The sequence below is a fragment of the Geospiza fortis genome, unplaced genomic scaffold (assembly GCF_000277835.1).
Source record: "Geospiza fortis unplaced genomic scaffold, GeoFor_1.0 scaffold75, whole genome shotgun sequence".
In the NCBI taxonomy this organism is placed as follows: Eukaryota; Metazoa; Chordata; class Aves; order Passeriformes; family Thraupidae; genus Geospiza; species Geospiza fortis.
Genome location: NW_005054360.1, coordinates 329,729 through 347,075, shown reverse-complemented (window position 1 = coordinate 347,075; position 17,347 = coordinate 329,729). Strand labels below are relative to the sequence as shown.

The following is a 17,347-nucleotide window of genomic DNA, read 5'->3' as shown; positions in this document are numbered from 1 at the left end:
GACCATCACTGGCCTTTGCAATCCACTCTCATATTCAAAACAAAGATATTTGAGATGCACTTTAAAGCTATAAATGGCTTTTGAAACCCAGCATTTGGTTCAGTCATTACCACTGAAGATGTAGTTAAGGCTCCAAACAGCTTCATCTCCTTCAGACAGTGCAAGAAATAACAGCTCTCCACAAGTGAGCCCTGAATGCAGCATCTCTGAGAGGCCCCAAGCAGTGGGACTGCGTGCTGAGAGCGAGCGCTGAGCTGGCTGCTGCCCTCCATGCATGTCTGCTTGTTAGTGGGGGACAACAGAAGTTCTGCTTTGACTGAGCCAGCACCAAGCTCTGACAAGTGATGGGACATGTCACGTGTGTGTACATTCACACGTGCACGCAGCCCTTACTTCTCCGAAAACTTTCTCCCTTATCAATTCCATCGTGTTACCAATCCCCTGACCACACAGATTTATGACCCTAAGAACATGGGGCAGGTTATACCTGCACATCAAGAGACCTTTGGCCATCCTCATGTTCAATGGCCCTTCCCATTGTTAAACTGAGGTCACCTTTTTTTCAGGTGTAAAATGAGAAAAAACAAAAAAAATAAGAGGAAAGCAGTATCACTCGTCTTCCCATAAAAAGTGAGCTTACAACATGCCTCATCTTAAATATAGCTCAAGGAATGGGCTCTGTATTTGGACCAGCCTGCTTGTACCTGTACTGAACCTGCTGTCACAGATTAAGTGTCAATGAGAAAACCTTGACAACACACTGGCTGAACTCTGCTTGGAGGGGACTGGAGCAGAAGGCCACTTGGGGCCTGACCCAGAGCCATCCCATGAGAGCCTCCAGTCTAGCCACACTTTAGGCAAAGTAAGCAAAAAGATGGATGAGATGCAGCACATTTTGCATTGGTCTGTCTGAAATCACAGTGCCTCTGTGTGGAAGTTTATTTCCCCAGCAGCATTTCATCAGTTGAGCTATCTCCCTTCTACCAGTCTGCACTGCTTTACTGCTGATTGGCAAGACAAACACCCAGATCACTTAACAGACACTCATTTCTGCCTATTTATGTATTTAATTTCCTATGAACAAATGAAACGTGAGATTTAAAAAAATGTTTAGATATCCAATTAAGCAGAGAGAAGTTAATAAATTTCTCATGCTTTATTTTCCTATGCTTCCTTCATGTGCTATGCAGACAGAATGGTGAGTGCACTAAGAAACCTCTTGGCATTTCAGCCAAGATTTTTCAGGGTGTTATCACAAATGACAAAAATATAAACACACTAAAACATAACACATTTCAATCCCAAAAAGGTTGGATTTACATAATTACATCATTGGTTTGCCAATATCCACATTTATCTCATCAGTAGAGCATGGCCCACCCATCCCATAAGCTATTCAGATTGTTTGGATTGAATGTATAAAAGCTGTTACTGATCTATTTTTCTAAAGTTAACATTATGACAACCCTCATAACTAGTGCTGTATTCAAACCAATTGTTGCCTTTGCTTTCAAACCAACTGCTCCTTTCTTCTAATTTTCCACTGATGCATGTTATGGCAGAATTTTCTGAGAACAAACAGAGTAATGTAATTCATGAAAATGCAGAAAGCATTTCCTCCTCCCTCCCCATTCTCTTTGAAGAGATGAAGGACACCATGTACATAACATAGACAACCACCACGAATGCAGGGAGCCAAACCCTTCAGACCAATCCCTATTTCAGCATTTCCTTAGGGCACCACAAAACTATTGGGGTAATCTCTTTTTTTTCCAAAAAAGGAATAGTTTCAAAGATGTACAGTTCTGGTACAGATCAGCATTTTTATTCGGTTTAAATATGCTGTATATCAGATTTCTGCTATTTAAAAGAAAAATACTTTTAGTAACTGCACTCATAAATCAAAATAAATGCATGGCTTTCTGACTCCCTGTACTAACTCAGCTCTAAATTTTGTTCCATATTTGTATCTCTTCTCATTGCACTGAAGACAACTAAAACTGAACAATCTGATATCATTAAATTAACTTAAAGAAAGTGTAACCCTTGGTCTCATGTTATATTACCAATCAACTGAATCAAAATACAATTCCTATCACAGATATATGAAATGGGTTAGAATGTAAATAATATAGAAATATTATAAAACAGAGCTGATAGTCAAAAGACATAGGCAGCATGTCTACACCTGTTTCTTCCAATACAGGGACACAGAAAATCAGAAAAAATAAGTTGCTGTGCTGAGTTTCAGAGTCAGCACTACTGGCAAGAGAAATGGTAATGAAAAATCTGACATTCAATTGGATTTTGCAATGCAAGTGTCCAAGCCACACCACAGCTCATAGCAATAAGGTCAAACAGCATTTGCAGTTTTATGTCTTTCGAAAAGACAGAAGTGCTACCAGTGCATCAACTAAAAGTCTTAGATCACAAACTTCTTCCTACACTGTTTGAATCCTACATTTTCTTTTCCTTTTACTTTCTTCTATCCCAAAAATATCCAAATTGGTCAGCATGGCTGATGTAAACAATCTGGTTTACCCAAAGGTCAAGCTATCTATAGCAAATATTAAGTGATACCTTTACCTTTACCACCCATTCAGTCTTTTCACTTAGTCATATGGAGTTCAAATTTGCAATGATGTAAGAAAGACATATATTCAGACAAAAAATAATTTCAGCATCACATCATTTCTCATGGAGTCCTATTGCGTGCTGATATTTGCAACTGTATTGCTTCTGCCAGCTGAGGCTTTTTTTAACCCCAGATCTTAACCTGTATCCAAGGAAAGATATTTTTACTGCTCATATTTTCAGAAGACTGATTAGTTTTCCAGAGCCCTTATTAGAAAAAGTACAATCCAGCATGGAGAAGAATCAAGATCCTCAGATGTATAACTGTGTTTTGTTAAACACCAGGTAACGGTTTACTCCTCTTTGTTAAAAGGAAGATAGGGACAGAATTAATTCTCTTTAGTATTCACAAGGCTGATGACTAACAATATACTGAAGTAAAGACTCAGTGGAAAGCAGAGAATCTGGGACACAGTCATGAGCTAACACATTTTGGATCTGTGGAAAACTTACTGGAAAAGCTAAGGTCCTGCATGACAAGAAGAATGGCTTTTTTGAAGAAGAAATATTCTTGCTAACTTCACTTGGTTCTGGGAATTGTGGTAGCAAAATGCTCACCTTCAAAAAGTTATTTTTAACCCCTGATCAAGTAACAGCTCATTTGGAAACCTACCTGGAAGTCATAAAACTTGACTGGACTTTGACTTGCGTGACTCCTGAAATTCAGATAAGCTACCTGGTTTACAAAAGAGGTAAAGAAGGACCTCCCCTCCTCATAAGGGAGGTCACAGCCATGAGCATTTTTATCATCTATCAATATGTTCAGGGAGCTTCTGCAAACATCTGACTCAAGTATTTAGGAATTTCAAGTAAGCAGTCAAATTAGTGCAAACTGTTCTATTAAAAGCAAGGAAAGCGGGGGGGAAAAAAAAGAGCAAAACTTCTAAAGAATTGGCACAAGGAAACATTATGTAAAAAGAGGTGGAGTAAGAATAAAACCAGAAACTAGTAGACAATAAAAAATGGACTCAAATCCAATCCTTATGTTTTTATTCAGGGCAAGCTCTCACTGAAGGCAGCAAAATCTTTGCCTGAGAACCTCAGATATATGAGAGATAAAATTTCTAGTTTTAATGAAGGGCTGGAAAGACCTTCACCCAAAAGAGATAATATGTTGTCTGTGGGTAACTTCATCAGCTGCTGGATAAGCTCTCAGCAAAGCTCAACATGAAAGGCAGACCAGCTTGAATACAGGCCTGTTAGTGGGAAATAAAGAACCCTCCCCCTAAAAATTCCACTCTCTGGAAGTTTCCAGGTAACTGGTTTGTGATTTCTACCACATGACACTCCTCTCCGACTGACTGGGAGCTTATTGCACGGGTGTGGCAAGCTCCTGCTCCTTGAGCGGTTTCATATCAAGAACATGACACTTTCTTTCAGCAGCAGTTCCACATAAACTTAAAATCCATCCTCATTATTTGAAAATTAAAGAAACTCTAAAAAAAGTATCTTTCAAAAGGTTGGTATAGTAGTAGTATCTACAAGGTTATATTCCTTATGCATACATATATTCCTATACATACATATAATACTATTCCTAATGTTTGTGAAATAAATAAAATACACCAAAGCATAAAGCCATCATATTAAAAAAATCACACTGGAGTATCCATCCAACTTTTACAGAGGATCTGTATCTTTAAACAAAACAGCTTCAGGCTAGAAACTTTGAGATTAATATACTGTTTTATGTGTAGCTAAAATAAAAATAATAGTTTTTCCCTTATAATTCTATCCTTTTTCTCCCTAATTTAGGCATTGCACAGCAGTAGGTATTGTGTATCAAAGGACACATGAATGAAAGAGAACAGGTACAGTTACAGTCTCTCATCACAGACTGATTTGATGCAGGTACTCCTCGGTATCTTCAGGTCTGTAGTTGCATAAATAATTGGTAACTACTGAAAACCCACTCAAAGCAAAAGTAGTAAAATCCTCATCAGTAAAAAGAAAATCCAGAACATCAGAGACTTCTGTTATAAATTTTGTTCTGATCTCAGCAAGATTTGTAACAGCAAGTAGCAAAATAACTGTTCATGTCCAATATGTAAGTTTGAAACAGACATAAAATCTAAGAGTAGAGGTTGGTAGTTTAAAGAGCAATTAAATATTTATTTTCTCACACAGCTGAAGGAAGAATAAACAGTTTTCATTGTTCTGACTGACATTCCCAGTTAATGTGAATATGTATTTTTGTTTGGAAAATGAAAAAAAAAGAAAAAAGGAATTATATATCCTTCATTATTTATAAGCATCATCTTACCTTACATCTCCTGGTGAGTTCTGTTTCTAGATGGCTTTGGCAGGTATTTCAATTCAGAATTAGTTTCAGCAATACATGCCATTACATCTGCTCTTTAAAATAAGCTGCTTTTTCTCTTTTCGTCAGACCAAGTATGTGGCCTAAAAGAGCTGCAGCGTCTCTGCTCAAGAGATTTCATGGACACTCAGAGGCTTTCTTTCCACTGTATGAAAGTTAAATCTGAGTAAGGAAGGCATTTTTCCTGTCCCGGAAATCAGCATAACCAAAACCAATGCTGAGCTAATGAGAAATGTTTCTTCCATGTGTTCTGTTTGGCAGACACCGCGAGTCATATCGAGGAAACACGTGATGTTTATAAATACAATATGGCTTATGTTGTCATAACCTCTCAGTGACAAAAAGAGCACTAGGAAAAGCAGACAGCAAAACAGCAGGAGAGATGAGATTTGTATCATTTGGAAGGTCTCTATCAGATAATAGAGGTATTAGCAATTGCCCTTTCATTTTGGTTTTTTTTTTTTTCCTTTTTTCCCAAAAGGAAACAAAGTTTTAAAGCAATAGGATCAGAAAGGTAAACACAAGGCAACTTATATAAATGCTGTTCTATAGGCATCCTAGCACTAAAACACATTCACACAATTTATTGCTTGAATTATTTTCCAATAAATACTTTTGTTCTAAATACCTCTATATAATGCAAAGAGCTCTTTTTTTTTTTTTTAGTTGTAGTATGCAATGTAAAGATATAACTGTGGCAGTGTTTGCAACTTTTATGTTTATTGATATTAAGGTCATAAGCTATCCAATGAAAAGAACTTAAAGATACTGGATACATGTTTACACGTACCTTAAGAACACAGAAGAATTATTTTGCTTTTATTATTTCTCTATCTTTTCTGCAAAGCAGCACTGAATTTTAGGCTCCTTGAAAGCACTAAATTCTTGGACAGTTGTTTGAGGGTTTCTAGTACTTGTAGGGTATTTTTAAGTTCACACATTGCATCTAGCTCTAGAGAGTTAAAATGTTGGCAGCCTGCTAAACAGTCACTTTCAAGGGGAAAAATGAAAAGTTGGAGGTGTGCAATTTCAATAATAAAAGCTACTTAGCACAAGTTTACAGAACTTAACAAATGTCTGTCTTGTTTTCCTATATAACTCATTTTAACTCCTCTCCTCTCACCCTGGCAGCGAAAACCCCCATTGCTGTCAGGAACATTATTAACTTTTTGCCACTCTAACTCCCACAAAATGAGGAATTTCCAGGTACTCTGCACTGCCCCAGCTCAGCTCTGACTCAACTTGCACTAATAGTTCTTTCTTGGAGAAACACTCTAAAAAAAAAAAATTCCAAAACACCTCAAAGCATACCTCAGTACAACAACAGCCACAACAAGCATTCTTTGGATATTCTGACCTCACCCAACAGAGATCTCATGCAAGTCAGACAATTAAGTAAAACCATGGTAGGTCTAGGACACTTCAAAATAAAGTGTACCTCACAGACTTTAGGGCAGGTGGATGGGAAGAAGAAGACTGCCAAGCAAAATAGCCACTGGTTTTTGTGAAGTAAAAACTCCCTCCCAGTTCTCAAAATTGGCTGGTAGGTGAAGCCCAAAACCAGCCACTGCATAAGCCAACATTATTAGAATGTGCCACCAGAAACACTGACTAGTTTCTGTAACAGAGGGGGAGATTGTAAGTTAAGTTTCTTTAGCCTTTAGCCACTCCAGAAAAGGAGGATGTAAAGAATGAGGACAGAAAATATGCTGTGCACATTCAGTGGGGGAATCTTTTCAGCTCAACAGCCCAGGATGGAAGGAGCTGTGTCCATTCACTCAGCACCATATAAAACCCCACAGCCAGTTCCTTACAGCCACAACCTGACATTCAGTGTGTGCACCATGGCTGAGTGAGTGCCAGCCTGGGCCCTTCCCTTCCAACCCATGCAAATCACAAAGGGCAATTCCAAGGGCACAGAGCAGCATGGCTGTGTACATGCATTTACACTGGAATCCAGAACAATGCCAGGGGGAAAAACAGACCATCTAAACATTTGTTCATAAGACAGTATTTTGTCAGAAGAAAGTACTGCTGCACAAATAGCTATAAAGTGCTGATAAATGATACAAGCTCAGGTGAAGCAATAAATGAACGAAAGGCAGCAATGTGAAGATATATTAAAAAAACAACAAAACCTGTTGCAGATTTACAGAGTACGTTTTGGGAAAGGAAAAGTAAAAAAGGAAGACCACAAGCACAAATATTCAGTGAGACAGCACTATGTGGCTGCTTCTTTCTTAGCAGCATTCAACATGGCAGACCTGTCAAACAGACCATGCTCTTTGAGAGGGAAAGGGCCAATACCAGTAAGCAAGTGAGGCATTCAGAAGGATTTTAGAAAAGCTTTCTTTTAGAGATTGTTTGGACCCTCAGCCAACTCCCTTTTCTCAAACACAACCCACTCAGAAAAAAAGCATGAAACAAAGAAGAGCGGGAAAATTAGAATTAATGGACATGAAAGCTGAATGGCTCAACAGAAGATCTGAAAGTTACAGGTCCCACATTCTTCTTGGATATTTTAAGTCTTCTAGTCCATATGGGTAATACTTAACACTTCAACTGTTACTGCCAACTCTTATACAGGTCTAACATCTGTTTGGTAGTTAAAACAGGTGTTCAAGCTGGCAGCTAACATTATTTTCTTAGATTATTTTGGGCCAGTTACATGGAAATTATTATAAAGCACATGAATAGAAGCCTGAATGTCATCAAACCCAGGGATAAACATTCCAAAGGGACAAGAAGAAACAGTAGAAAAAAACCAGAAGAAAAATCTGTAAAGGCAAAACTTTCCCAGTCACCAGGAAAATAAGGCTGTAACTCACAGATGACAGGAGACAACCACAGACTGAGTATCACCATGGAAAAATATACTTACAATGACTAATTCATTATATTCTAAATACTGTTTTTCAATGGTCTGACAGTCAGCTGCTTTTCTGTAGGTATTTTGAAACAGTTAAACATGATGCCAAGCACACACTCCCTCCTTCCCACTGTAGTGAATTTACACTCATCCATCATATGAAATTGATGAATATCAATTTGCCTAATGCAAAGATATGCAAACATAAAAGGAGAGATAAGAAGCAAAGGTTTTTCTACAATCTTATGGGTACTTTTCAATGGTAGTACATAAAATGTACATGTTTTTCACTTAGAACCCTCCCGTTTCCCCCTCCTTTACTCTGTTTTGCTAAGGAAAGAGGGATAAATAATCCATCTGGCTGTTGGTGTTTTTTTCCTGGTGAACTAACAACCTGTGAATCTCCAGGCAAATTTCTACCAGATTTAACCAATGAGTAGAAAGACTACTATGTCCCTATAAATTTTGCCAAATTAGTGATTTGACAGAAGATCCTACTGTACTTCTGCCAAAAAGAGAAACAGTTGCAGTGTGGGCTCCAGCTTTTTAGACTCCAGAGGATGAACACTGGAGAGTGCCATTACTTTGGGAAAAGCCTCAATTAGGACCTGAGTATTTCTGCATAAGGAAGAACCCAGCCAAAAGACACACATCGATAGAAAAACAGGTTTCAGTATTTCTGAGCTCAAGAAATCACTTATTTCCATGCTCATAACTTTGAAGTGCAGAAGTTCACATAGATCAAAGAGAAGACTTTTTTGCATGTTTCTCCACAAAGCCCCTATGAATATCCTGGCTGTGACTTCACCTCTCAGACCAGAAATACAAGAAATCTGCCAATGCAAAGCAAAAGCCTAATGAGAAAATAGCTCTTTGCTGGATGCACAGAATTTCAAAATGGCATCTTTGCATTTTTATAAAGTAAAACACAATATTCTGCCATGAAAACACCACCTCTGCAAAGACCACCACTGTGTCACCATTATATTTTAGTTATGGCCAAAAAGTGCTAACTCAGATATAATCAGAAGATGTTGAGGCTGCATATCTGTTGTACAACATAGGATTTTAAAATAAGCAATTCAAATAATTGCAGTTTTTGCACAGAGGCAGGACCTGTGTTCAAAACAACTCTGCTTCCAGCAAATGCCTGGAAGAGGGCCAAAGAAGTAATTTTTACTTTCAAATATATGCAGTTGACTACAATAGCACCTTTAAATAGGCCTAGAACACACAAATAAAGCCACAATATATACCTTCAGCATGCACTGTACCTGGAACAAGAACAGTGTAAGATAACTTTATAAAGCCACAGTTACAAGCATTAATGTCATAATGCACAGTGACAGTACCTCATGCCTTTGAATATGGATGAGATGTATCAGATACATCCAGTTACTGCCACAGAAATGTAACTAGAACTGAAGAATTGCAGGATGTTACAGAATACACAAAAAACTATCACATCTTTCCTTTGAAGCACATCTATTTCCTTTCTCATGTTGTGTGTGCAGCTGTGTGAAAAATCAAGTAATTAGATTTCTAACCTATCCAAAGGACCATTTTATAATTGAAGTGCATAAATGAGAGGTGGTTGAGAACAGTGCCTGTAAATAAATTATTTCAATCTTTCTAAAATATTGTGGCCTTAAACCGTTGAAACATAAGAAGTACTTACAAAAAATATTAGTAATAAAGCAGGGAGACATGCTCAGAATTGATAATGAAACCAAGTAGCAAATGCACAGTTACGGAAATCACTTCACAGGAAATTTTCTGCACAGTTGAATTAGCTTTGGAACACACATAAAAGCCACAAAGCAGGTAGGACAGTAGTGGCATTGTCTTCTCCCATGGAGTTAATTGGTTGTACTGTTTCCTGGACAGACCTAGGATGGGTGGGGAGGAGATGAGGTTATGTAATCTCACCACCACCCCCCTGTACTGCAGCACCAGCTGCAGGTAACACGGAGGAAGAGGTGTCCCACAGCTGAATCTCCTGCCTCTCGGCACCAAGGGGAGAGGTAACAGTGCAGCAAAGGACTGACACAGTGAGAGAGAGAAATCAAATGTTCCAAATGCATTCTCTGTAGTTTCCTAATACAAAACGTTCACCAGAAAATACAAATATACTCATCCTTTTTCAGTGCAGGTAGAAAATTTAGGAAAAGACAAGACTATTTATACCACAATGAGTATTTATCAGAATTTCCTATCCAAAACCATCATTTACAAAGAGTTTCAGTAGACTTGAAGTGAGGTGTGGTTGCTCAGCCACTGGAAGCCAGTCCCTGCTGAAGCTTTGCTGGAGTGTACTAACACTATGCCATACTTCACTGTAGAGGGTTTGCAAACACAGAGTAGGAAGCTGTAAAACTCTGAGTACTGTCTTTGTCACAAAATACATAATTAAAGGCTATGTTTTGCTTCACATGCTTTTCTGCATTTAAACAAGATCAAAAAAACAGTTAATGCCCAGGGCAAATAATTGGAAAAAGAAAAGCAGTCAAAACACATTACAAGAAGCATTATTTATTCCCTTTTCTGTATATGTGCCATACGTATAGCCCGGATTTGCTGAATTGCTATGTTCATATTACATTTCAGAGTTTAAACATTTAGCAGAAAAGCTGGAGGAAAAAAGAGTATAAATGCAGCATTAGTACTTACCCTTATATCTCCATTTACAGCTCTGGAAGTGTGATTAAATGCATGTGCAGGGTCTTTGTTGTAAACTTTAAGGAAAGACCGGTCTTGAATATTCCTGGAATTAAAGAATCAGCAATGACAACAGATGAAAGCAGTTTTATTTACTTTGCTGCCTGAAAGTTTCAGGTAACAGACAAACATAGTAGGTCTGCAGTCGATCTATAAGAAAAACGTAAATGCTATGACTAAGACACACAGAAACAAACAAAAGCTTGCTTTGATTCTCTTTCCCATGGGAAGTATCATTCTTTCACTAGAACTCCACACCCATAAAAATTAGATAGTGTTAAGTTTCTTTCAAGATCCTGCCATAGAGTGAAAACACTTTGAAGACAATAGAACTTCAACATTTACACAGCACTCAAAAAGGATTTAGTTAATATTTACATGTTTTATTGTGCACTCAGCCCACATAAATTTTTGCTATTCTAAGAAGCGAGAATATCAAAAGAAAAGCAGTCTTTCTAACTGTAATGAGGAAATTTTAATTATCAGCTTGTTCACAAAGCTGAAAAAATCCACAAAAGCTGAAAATTCAGTTGTAGATAAATTCTTCCTCTAAACTTTATCTATAATAAAGAAAGTTTTTAAAGGGAAAAAGTATTGCAGAAACAAATTAGCAAAAATTTTGATGAAAGCTTTCACAGAAATAATTTAGATGAAAAGCCCTACAAGAATACTTTTGTTTTATTTGGACTCTATACTTTGTCTTTGATTAGTTAATTTTTTAACTACTACATTTAGGAAAGAGATGACAGTCTTTCATTCTGTTTCAAGACCTACCTTCCAATAATTTTATGGCTTTGACACTTGCTCTGAGCTCTGCTGATTTCTGGTTCACATTAAATCAGTAGCAAAACCTCCAATCTATGCTCACTTACATCCTTGCAAAGCTGCGATTCCTTTCATTTCCCTGTAGTGATCTCTGGAGAATTTACTTACACATGTGACTGAATTCCTTTCCTCCAGGTGCAGCTACAAGTCTAGTGAACTGATCTTAATCACTTGGATTATAATTTAAAAATGAAGGGAAGGATTGTTGGGCAGGTCCAATTTCTTTCTTACAATGTCATACTACAATCAGTGATTGCTTTGAATGGGTAGCTAGTCAGAACTTGTGCTGCTGCTGTAGATGTCAAGCAGTTATTAAAGAAGCCCTGCAGCTTGAGAGACATCAGTCTTGTGTTTAAGAACTGGAGGGCTGATGAGAAGTTTAGTATTTATGAGTGTTTACTTGTAGACTGCATAGGAAAATAGCTACCTTGCAGCAAGTTCAAGTTCTTCAATTATTTACGGTAACATAAACTGTTTCCCATCTTGCAAATGTGACCCTTTGGCTCTGAGACCTGCACTGGGAGGCTCAGTTACCATTGTCTGCCTCGGACTTGGGACTATGCTCGTCTTGATACAAAGCAAGCTCTCTCATCTTCCGTTCAAGAAGTGGCATATTATCATTTAAATACAATTTATCTGCTATAATACAATATATATAATATATTATAATAATTATTATAATACATTATATTATATATTATATATATAATTTAAATACAATTTATCTTGTCTTTTCTGTCTGATGGCTATGAGGTGGTACCTCAAACAACTGGAGTTTTTTAAAAGGCATTTTCCATAAATATTTCTTGTAGAAACATGACACTAAAGTAAAACACTGCTGCAAGGCAAAGCACCAAAATACTAGGCATTTGATCTCTGATATGAATGTATTTCACCTCATGTTGCCATTCTAACTGATAACAGGTATGTATTACTGTACATTTATTATTACTATAATTTGCATTATTGTAGCTCCCAGATGCCCTTGGCATGTTCAAGCGCCTCACTGATCTGTGTGTGCTGTGTAAACACCCCAGGAAGACAACTTTTCACCAACTTACAAGGGGAATAGGAGTCACAAACGACAACAGAATAGCTGCAGGAAGATAAAGGAACAAAAAGAACTCAGAAGATCACAGTCTCTCCAGCCAGAGGAGCAGAAGACAAATGCTGGAACCACGGGCAAGCTCTGAGTAGGCAGTGCAACAGAGAGAGTGGGAAGGTGACCAAGGCAGTGGTTTTGCAGATGTCTGTGGACAACACCTTCCAAGCACCTTAGAGGGCTGCCTGAGAGAGAGGGAAGGCACTTGCTTGAGAATTAAAGATGTAGAATTCAAACTGGCATTATTCACCAAGCGGAAGCAGATGGCACTTGGTACTCAACAAGAAATGAAAAGTAGCATTGAAGTGGGCTTGGAGGAGCCCTCATAATGAAGACAAGTGGTTTAATGAGATGTAGAAGATACAGTCAGAGGACAAGTGAAAAATGAATGCCTGCAGAACAGTCTGCTTGTCAAACAAGGAGAATGATCTTTGTTGCTTCATTTGAATGGATAAGAGCAAGCAAGATTACAGTAAGATTACCTATTACCTATGCCAATTGCCAAGAAAAGCCAATTACAGCAGGTGCTATTAAAAAGTTAAAGAATTACATGAGTGTTTTTTCTCTGTGTGATAGGAAATGAAGGCTGTAAAACAGGAATGCTCTGGAGCACAAATCTGAAGTCCACACTAGATGCAGAGCCCTGAACCACTTTAAGAAAAAGACTGGACTTAAGTAGAAAGACAGGGCTCTGTCACCAGTGATTAAAAAAAATAAAAAAGAAGGGGAAAAGAAAAAGAGAAAGGAAGAAGACAAAGAAGAAGAAGGAGAAGAATGAGAAGGAGGTGAAGCAGATGGAGGAGAAGGGGAAGAAGGAGAAAGGAGAAGGAGGAGAAGGAGGAGAAAAAGAAGGAGGAGGAGAAAAGAGAAGAAGAAAGAGAAGAAGAAAGAAGAAAAAGAAGAAAGAGAAGAAAAAGAAGAAAAAAAGAAAAAGAAAAAGAAAAAGAAAAAGAAAAAGAAAAAGAAAAAGAAAAAGAAAAAGAAAAAGAAAAAGAAAAAGAAAAAGAAAAAGAAAAAGAAAAAGAAAAAGAAAAAGAAAAAGAAAAAGAAAAAGAAAAAGAAAAAGAAAAAGAAAAAGAAAAAGAAAAAGAAAAAGAAAAAGAAAAAGAAAAAGAAAAAGAAAAAGAAAAAGAAAAAGAAAAAGAAAAAGAAAAAGAAAAAGAAAAAGAAAAAGAAAAAGAAAAAGAAAAAGAAAAAGAGTATGATGGCCTAATGCAAGGCACAGAAGAACATGGAGCAGCCTCTGAGGGAGATGGAGAGCTCAAAGACCTGACTGAAACCCCTCTGTTTAAAGGAAAGAACGCAGAGGATTGAAGGAAGACATGGCAAACAAAGGAGAGAAAAAGGATGCTTTACTTCATCTGTTCTCTGAGGGGAGACACTGACAATATGTTGGGAAGAGTAAGGAACAGAAATGGAGAAATGGTTGTGGAAATTATTCAAAGGTGGTTAAAATGCATGTTATGGACTCCATTAACCTGGAATTAACATGGAATTGCTGAGGTTTCCTAAGTGAGAAGGCTGGCAGAACTGAAGGAGGGAATTTTGTTATGGAGGAAGTCAGCTGGGTTGTGGGATTTCCTCTAGAAATGCCTGACAATACAGGCATAGGAACAGAGGAAGCAGATGTTGGGGTTGAGCCAGGCCTGAGGCTGGCACAGTAACGCCTGCAATGGGAGCAAGGGAAGAAAAGGTGGAGTGGCATTAGGATAATCAACAACTGCATTCTCAGGCGCATGAAGTCATAAAGTGTTAGTCTGAAACTCAAGGGAAGACGGAGGGATAAAGGGAGAGAGAAGGAGCCAATGGGCTAGATGATGGTTGGCAATAATGCATTTGGCAACAGAGATGTAGTAACCCCTATCATGACTCAATTATTTGATCTGATCTTGTGAATAAACTGTTTGATGTATAAGAAACTTGGGTACATGTTGAAAGATTATGATGCTTGATGAAAAAATCAGATGGGTCTTCACATAGGCATTACAGTGGCCAAACGTGGGTGTGGCAGTCTGCAAAGCAAATAAGATTAAAAGAAACTGAAATCCAAGAGACTGGCTAATGACAAGACACGGGACAGACAGCCTGAGGAAAGCAAGACAGAGGTGAGAAAATGGAGTGTGGTGCTGTTCCAAAGGTTAAGAACAGAAATGAGGAAACTGGATTGGGAAGGGCTAGAAAAGGTTCAGCTTGTGCTTTTAGCTACAGCACGATAAGGAGGAACACCTTAGCCATAGGATCTCCAGAAGAAACAAGGCAGCAGTGGACAGTACACTTCTCTTGCACCACAAAATTTTCCTGCATTAGTGGCAGACTAGCAGAGAGCAAACATCTTTTCTGCTTTCTCCTCCATCTTCTTATGCAAAAATGGACAAATCTCTGTCCATTTTTATCACAGTTTATTCATAAAGCGTAACATGTCTGTACTGTACCTGAGAGCTTTATTTATTTTGGGACTTTCTAGGGACCCTGAGACCCTGGAACTTCTGCTGAAGAAACCTGGTTAATTAAGAAGCTGCACTCCCACAAAATAAAGGATAGAAAGGTGAACCATGTATTGACCAAGCTCTGAATTAGTGAAGTGACTGCATCAGTTGCTGCATCCTGACATATAACAGGAATAACGTGCAGCAGTGGTCCCCAGTGCCACAGAGCTTTGGCTGTGTTAGATGGCTCAACTGGCACCAGTGTGAGGACATCAGTGACATTCATGCTTGCTACTTCAGGCTCATGAGATCAGGCTTTGCACTCCCAGTAAAGAAACAACCCAGTTTTTCTGTAAATGTTTACTCTGTATTCTATATTTTAAATGATTGTGTCTCTGGTAAAATTCATTAAATGTATTAAATATATGAACCTTTGTATATTATACAAATATTTCAACCAGGCACGCCATTTATTAGTGGCTTGTGCAATGGATATTGCACCTACAGCTAAAGGTATTGTCAGATCAGACCTCCTGGATTACTCAGATACCACTGAACATGCCTTTATGGGTCAGGCCACTCTCTGTCAGATACTTATCAACCCCATTCCTTTCTATTCTATAAGTGCACAACAAAACAAAAAAATACAAAAAACCCCAACCCCATGAAATCAGCAGCTATAATTCCATGTCTTACCTCACATCACACAGTTCATAGTATATGTTTCTGCTCTCATCCTTGATGTAAATGGCAACACTGGGCGATTCCAGCATTTTCATTGTTAGCTGCTGGGGGAAGGCACTTACAAAAAGGGCACGAATTGTGTCTGTGCTTGTGATCTCATTTGGCATCCTCAACTGCTTTGTTTCATCTCCATACTGAAGATACAATACACCTGCAAGCAAAAGCAATAGGAAGTTACATATTCTTAAATGCACAGTAATGATCTGGTTTCAAAGACTATGTGGAACACAGACCAAGCCCATAATGAAAAGAGAAAAACCAACTCACACTCTTTAAAAAATAAAGCACATATGGCATTCTCCTTTTCAACAGACTATTGGAATAGAGCACAGAACAATTATATTGTTTGGCCCTGATGTATGCGCTAGTCCCAGTACTGAGATGCCTCTTATTTTACTTCAGTTAGATAAATCAGAAGTTTAGCTCACAAATCCTAATGGAGAATCTGAAACACACCAAGTTGGCTCTGTAGTGGAAGTTGTTGGTAAATCACAAGGTACTTTTAAAAAAAAAGTAGCTGAGGAAGAAATTTATCCTTTTATAGCATCCAGCTTTCCTTATACATAACCTCACACTTACCAATAAAACCAAAATTTTCATTTTAGCTCAAGGAATTTTATATTCACAGTTCAATTTGCCAGCATTATATAGCATAAAGCCTCAGGTGAAAACTCCTTCCAGGAGCAAAACTGAGGTACCCCACAAAAAAACAAGAGCAATTTTGGAACCTTTCATTTTCACAGCACCATTAATAATAATGCTTAGTGCTCAGGGAGAAACATAAGTAATCTCAAACACAGAATTGCAAAATATGGACATTGTTATTCACTTAAGACAGAACATGCTTCTGATACAGCTATTTTCAGGGAATGGGAGGCCGTGATACACTCAATAATGGAAAGAAACATGAATAATACAGACCAGGGGACTGAGGGAAGGGGTATGAAGTACCTCTTCCATGATGGCTGTGTTGGCCCTGCCAGGCCTATGCTGACTCTTGTACAACCAGCACTGGCCAGTACTGCATGAGTGTCACTCATGAGCATTGCTACAGCCCAGTCCCATGCTATCATGACCTCCAAAGTCCTCAAGAACTAAAGCACTCAGAAAGAGCCATCTCAATTAACAGAAGAAATCAGTCTGGACTTGATGGCGTTAATGAGTTCTAACCATGCTGGGTCTAACTCCTGAAGAAAACCAAAAGATCTTCTCACGAGCATCTCCAGTGTGGGAAGGTTTACTAGGACCTGCACAGCAGGAAACAAGCTGCCACAGGACTGCAACAAAACTAAGCAATTTTCTGGGATGTACAGCACTAGGGAGTAGATTCAGAAGCAAGTGTTCAGCTGAACTACTTTGGATAAAGGGAGATGGAGACTGGTAAGCCCAGTTGAGTGCACTGTGCTGTTTCTGAGCCCTCCCAGGTGTCTCTGTACAACACTGCATTGTCCCAGGGGGAAACACCTTTACTGTCTTGCTGTCTGTATGAGATGGAGCAAGTGTAGCTTCCACAGCAGTGTAAAAAGATGGCAGATCACAGAATCACAGAATGGCTGAAGTTGAAAGGAACTTCTGGAGGTCATCTGGTCCACCACCATGCCACTCAAACAGGGACAAATACAGCCACTTGTGCAGCACAATGTCCAGACAATTTTTGTGTATCTTCTAGGACAGAGACTCTGCAGCCTTTTTGGGAAACTTGTGTCAGT

At 38.4% G+C, this 17,347-nt stretch overlaps 1 protein-coding gene across 7 annotated transcripts in view; it reads right to left on the bottom strand.

Moving 5' to 3' along the window:
- The window catches only part of KIAA1217 (KIAA1217 ortholog), a 354,729-nt gene that overhangs the window by 63,120 nt on the left and 274,262 nt on the right, over positions 1–17,347 (bottom strand). For all 7 annotated transcript variants that reach the window (XM_031059312.1, XM_031059311.1, XM_031059316.1 and 4 more), the window contains 2 exons: positions 15,591–15,789; positions 10,494–10,587 (listed from right to left, as the gene is read on the bottom strand). In XM_031059312.1, the coding sequence (XP_030915172.1) occupies positions 10,494–10,587; positions 15,591–15,789 (293 nt within the window). The remainder of the gene's footprint in view (positions 1–10,493; positions 10,588–15,590; positions 15,790–17,347) is intronic.